A 4,884-nucleotide genomic window follows, 5' to 3' on the forward strand; every position below is an offset into this window, starting at 1 on the left:
CAGAGCCGCCGCGGAACGAGCAAGACTCTTGGCTACCCATTACAGAATCCAGAAAGGGCAACACTTCCACTGTTGCATTCCATTTGATATGTTCTGGAATAGGAGTGCAGCCTCTTCTACTCCCCGTTGCCTTCTCCTATCTCGGATGGTGAGCAAGTTAAATAAACATAAATCGATTCAATTCACGTTCGAAAGGATTGTGAATTCAACAGCGTACAGTTAGATTAGTAATGCATGATCAAGAATATGGCCTTTTACATATTGATTGATGGAGAATCAAGAATCATGCCTTATCTTTTATTCGTGGAGATATTTTGTCCGCGATTGCAAAATATTTTATTAAAACTCTTGACGGTCCACAGGTCGGGAGGGATTCTTTGTCTGTCTGTTGTATTCTGGTGGCAACTCTACACCATATGGCTTCTTCTTAATCTTCACGAATCAGCTTCTGGAATTCGTTACAGTAGATTTCTCCACCTCTCTACGGTAGCCTTCGGTTAGTATCCGTACCAAAACATTGCATGTGTGTGTGTGTGTATATACACACACATACACGTACGTGTGTGTATTATTATAAACGCATCGTATATCTGGTTAATTACAGGTAACAAATTGGGAAAGCTGGTAGCTATCTTCCCCACAATGTACCTATCTACCGGTACATGTGTGTTGTACATAATCAGCGGTGGCAACATCATGGACCAACTTCACCACGCCCTCTGTGGAGATGACCAGCTCGAATGCGAGGCGAAAGCATTAAAACTTTCTGAATGGTTTCTAGTTTTCATATGTTCAGCCACCTTAACTGCTCTTTTCTTCACTAATCTCAACAAACTCTACCGTGTTTCCCTCATCGGGTCTGTCACCGCAGTTGCATATTGCAGCCTTCTGTGGGTTCTGTCGGTCAGTAAGGGCCAGCTGGCTCATGTTTCGGGTGATTATTCGACGATGGAGGTTAAACCTACCGATACTGGTGATAGAATTCAGAATGTGTTGAATGGTATTGGAATCATTGCTCTTGCTTTTCGAGGGCATAATCTCGTGCTCGAGATACAGGGAACCCTGCCTACAAGTCCAACACAGCCGTCGCGTAAGCCCATGTGGAGAGGAGTGACTATTTCATACCTACTGATTGCTATGTGTATGTATCCGCTGGCAATGGTCGGGCATTGGGCTTACGGAAGCAAGGTAAACAAATACTTAAGACATAAATTTCCATGAATCCTGATCTGAATACCGAATATATGAAACACTCAATCAAAATATGGTCCTTTTGTCTCTCAGGTGATAGTGGACGGAGGAATTCTTGGTGCCTTTACAAAGTTCCACCAGAACCATACATCAAAGTACATAACCGGTGCCATATATTTCATAATTCTGATCAACTACTTGTGTGCCTTCCAAATCTACGCCATGCCCGTGTTCGACAAATTTGAACATATCTACACGAGCAAGAAAAACCAGCCATGCCCGAGATGGCTTCGTTCTGCCATTAAGGTCTCGTTCGGAGGATTAACATATTTCGTAGCAATGGCTTTCCCGTTTCTACCAAGTTTAGGAGCCTTGTTAGGCTCGATCGCACTTCCTCTAACGCTGGTGTATCCCTGTTTCATGTGGGTTGCCATCAAGAAGCCCCTCCCACTCAGTAAAATGTGGTGCCTAAACATTAGTGTTGGTTCATTAGGTGTAGTGTTGAGCTTAATGTTATTCAGCGCAGCTCTTTCGTCTTTGATCGTTAACGGGTTAGATGCCAACTTCTTCAAACCCAGAGCTTTTAGTTTGTGTCAACTGATTAACTGAAACAAGGGGAATCAGTTTTTGCTAGAATCAGTTAAGTTATGGTAAAAGATGGACTGATATCGGCTCGAAATGATCAAATCAGTTTAAAAACAAAAGTTAAACAGTTAAATACATAAGATATGTTTACCGGACGGTGACCCGTTCGATCAACTCACCCTTCAAGTGTATATCAGATAACCCACATTTTTTTTCTTTACACATATATATATGTAAGAACATTAGATGCAACCTCGCGGTAATATCCTCGTATAAGCCTCTTATTACCCCTTGCTGATACAAATATAAATGGTTTGTTCAAGTATAATTATGCCATGTTATTTTTATTTCAGAAAATGGTGATAATGGACCTGCTGACACACAAAAATCTGCTGAATTTGGTAGAAATATAACGATTTGGGGATTCTCTAGTTACAACTTTTTTCTGTCTAAAGTGGCTTATTCATGTGGGATTCTGCAGTTTTTAAAATTGTTTTTAAAAAAGGTTTGATGAACCTATCCATCACAAAAATGATGCTCGTTCTCTCGACTTTTGTCGAACCGGTCTATCGGATATGGGTCACCAAAGCAAATGGTGCCAAGGGCAGTAGTAAAGTGATATTCTTTAGTAAATTATTGAAATCTAGAGAAAGGGCTGGCTTGAAATATAAAGTTATTTGTTTGAGTTGAAAATTATTTTGGACCGATTAAATTCATCCAAGTTTTATAGGAAATATTGATAGACAGAAGTGAGCGAAGAAAACAGTTCAGTTGTAATCGTGGTTGAAGATAGTGGGGAATGGAGCTGTTGGTGATTCAGGAAAACTCACACACACAAACAAAACAGAAAGAAATCGGCAGATAAAGAACACAACATGCTCATAAAAAAAAAGGAGCTCCAGCAGCAACTCGACTCTTGCACATTTCGAGGACATAATCTCATGCTCGAGACACGGGTACTTCAACTGTTGAATTCTTAACCAATGCTTGATTGAATTAGGTGCATTTGGTAAAACACACCAAACAAGTTGACAAAAACTTATGTGAGACGGTCTCACAGGTCGTATTTTGTGAGACATATCTCTTATTTGGGTCCATATCATGACTCCCATCTCCAACTAGAACCTTGTCCTCAAGGTTCTGAGGAAAAGAGGACATGGATTCGGAGTCTTCCCATGTAGCTTCTTCGGTGGGCAGCCCTTCCCAACGAATCAAGAGTTGAGGCATTGGTTTTCCTTTCTTTAAAATCTCTCTTGTTGCTAAAACTTCTTGTGGTTTTAGTATTGGATGCGAATCATCAGAAAAATTAGGTAAAGGTTGTGGAGGAGTATTTGAATCTCCCACAAACTTTTTAAGTTTCGAAACATGGAACACCGGATGAATCTTGACATGATTAGGAAGCTGTAATCTATAAGCAACAATGCCAATCTTCTCAATCACAGGAAAAGGGCCAAAGAACCGAGGACTCAGTTTAGAAGAAGAATGGCCACGAACCGAAAACTGTTTGTATGGCTGTAAACGCACCCAAACCAAATCTCCTACATCAAAATTTATGTCTGTTCTATGTTTATCTGCCAAGTTCTTCATTCTGTTCTGAGTTCTTTCCAAGTTAACACGTAGCTGCTGCAAGATGACATCTCTTTGACGAAGCTCTTGATCAACCGCTGCATTTGAACTTGAATCCAATAAATACCTGGAAATAGTTGGTAGGGGACGCCCGTATACAACCTCAAAGGGAGTCATACCCGCTGATGTGTGATAAGATGAATTGTACCAGAATTCTGCCCATGATAAAAAACGAGTCCAAGAAGAAGGTCGGTCCATCGTAAAACAACGTAAATACATTTCGAGAGTTCGATTTACGACTTCCGTTTGGCCATCAGATTCCGGATGATAGGCGGTACTCATTGATAATGTTGTGCCTTGGAGACGGAATAGTTCTCGCCAAAAGGAACTGATGAAAGTTCTATCTCTGTCGCTGACTATCGAACGTGGCAGCCCATGGAGACGGATAATTTCATTGACAAATAGAGCAGCAACCATAGTACTAGAGAAGTGAGTCACCAAAGGAAGGAAATGAGCATACTTGGATAGCCTATCCACCACAACAAAGATGACGGTTTTGCCTCCCGAATTCGGAAGACCCGTGATAAAATCTAAGGATATATCTTCCCAAATTCTAGTTGGAATTGGCAAGGGCTGGAGAAGGCCTGCTGGTGCAAGGTTGCTAGTTTTAACTTGTTGACAAACCATACATTGAGCCACAAACGTGCGAATATCAGCCCTCATATTTTTCCAATAAAAATTTGAAGCTAGACGATGGAAAGTTCGGTGGAATCCAGCATGCCCCCCTTGAACAGATGCGTGGAACTCAGCAAGTAATCTATGTTTCAAGGAGCCATTGGAAGGAATTACTAAGCGATCATTGAAGTATAAGAAATCACCCTTGATAGAAAACTTGCTAAAAGTAGCATTATGTCCCTGCACCTGAATGCGTACATCCCTCAATTCCTTATCATGTTGATTGGCAAGACGAACTTCATCCATGAAATCAAATTGAGGGAGAGAAATGGCATAGCAGTGAACACGAGAAAGAGCATCAGCAACCTTGTTATCTCGGCCCGGTCTGTACTTAATCTCAAAATGAAACCCAATGAGTTTAGAGAGCCAATATTGTTGTTCAGGTGTTTGGATGGTTTGAGACGTGAGATCACGAATACTTTTCTGATCGGTAATGATAGAAAACTTGTGTCCCAGTAAATAGTGCCGTCATTTTTTAACAGCTTGTGTAATGGCGAACATTTCCCTGTGATATGTGGAAGCTCCCTTCATGCGTGAAGATAACTTTTGACTAAAAAAAGCAATGAGATGCCCTTGTTGACAGAGAACCGCTCCCACGCCGGTGCCAGAAGCATCAGATTCAAGAACAAATGGAAGAGAAAAATCAGGGAGGGCCAACACTGGGGCAGATGTCATGGCTTCCTTGAGATTTTTAAAAGTTGCATCTGTAGTATCATTCCACATGAACGTATCTTTTTTTAGTAGATCTGTTAAAGGTCCTGCTATAGATGCATATCCCTTGACAAAAACGTCTATAAAATCCCGAAA

The 4,884-nt window shown here is 41.1% G+C and overlaps 1 protein-coding gene across 1 annotated transcript in view; it reads left to right on the forward strand.

Annotated features, from left to right (window-relative positions):
• Positions 1-1,800, forward strand: part of LOC140814420 (lysine histidine transporter-like 7) — a 16,214-nt gene extending 14,414 nt beyond the window's left edge. Inside the window, exons 3-6 of the mRNA XM_073173392.1 lie at positions 4-148; positions 363-496; positions 605-1,188; positions 1,285-1,800. Of these exons, the coding sequence (XP_073029493.1) occupies positions 4-148; positions 363-496; positions 605-1,188; positions 1,285-1,800 (1,379 nt within the window). The remainder of the gene's footprint in view (positions 1-3; positions 149-362; positions 497-604; positions 1,189-1,284) is intronic.
• The last annotated feature ends 3,084 nt before the right edge of the window (positions 1,801-4,884 follow it).

Source organism: Primulina eburnea, chromosome 15 (genome assembly GCF_022965805.1).
Source record: "Primulina eburnea isolate SZY01 chromosome 15, ASM2296580v1, whole genome shotgun sequence".
Classification (NCBI taxonomy): domain Eukaryota; kingdom Viridiplantae; phylum Streptophyta; class Magnoliopsida; order Lamiales; family Gesneriaceae; genus Primulina; species Primulina eburnea.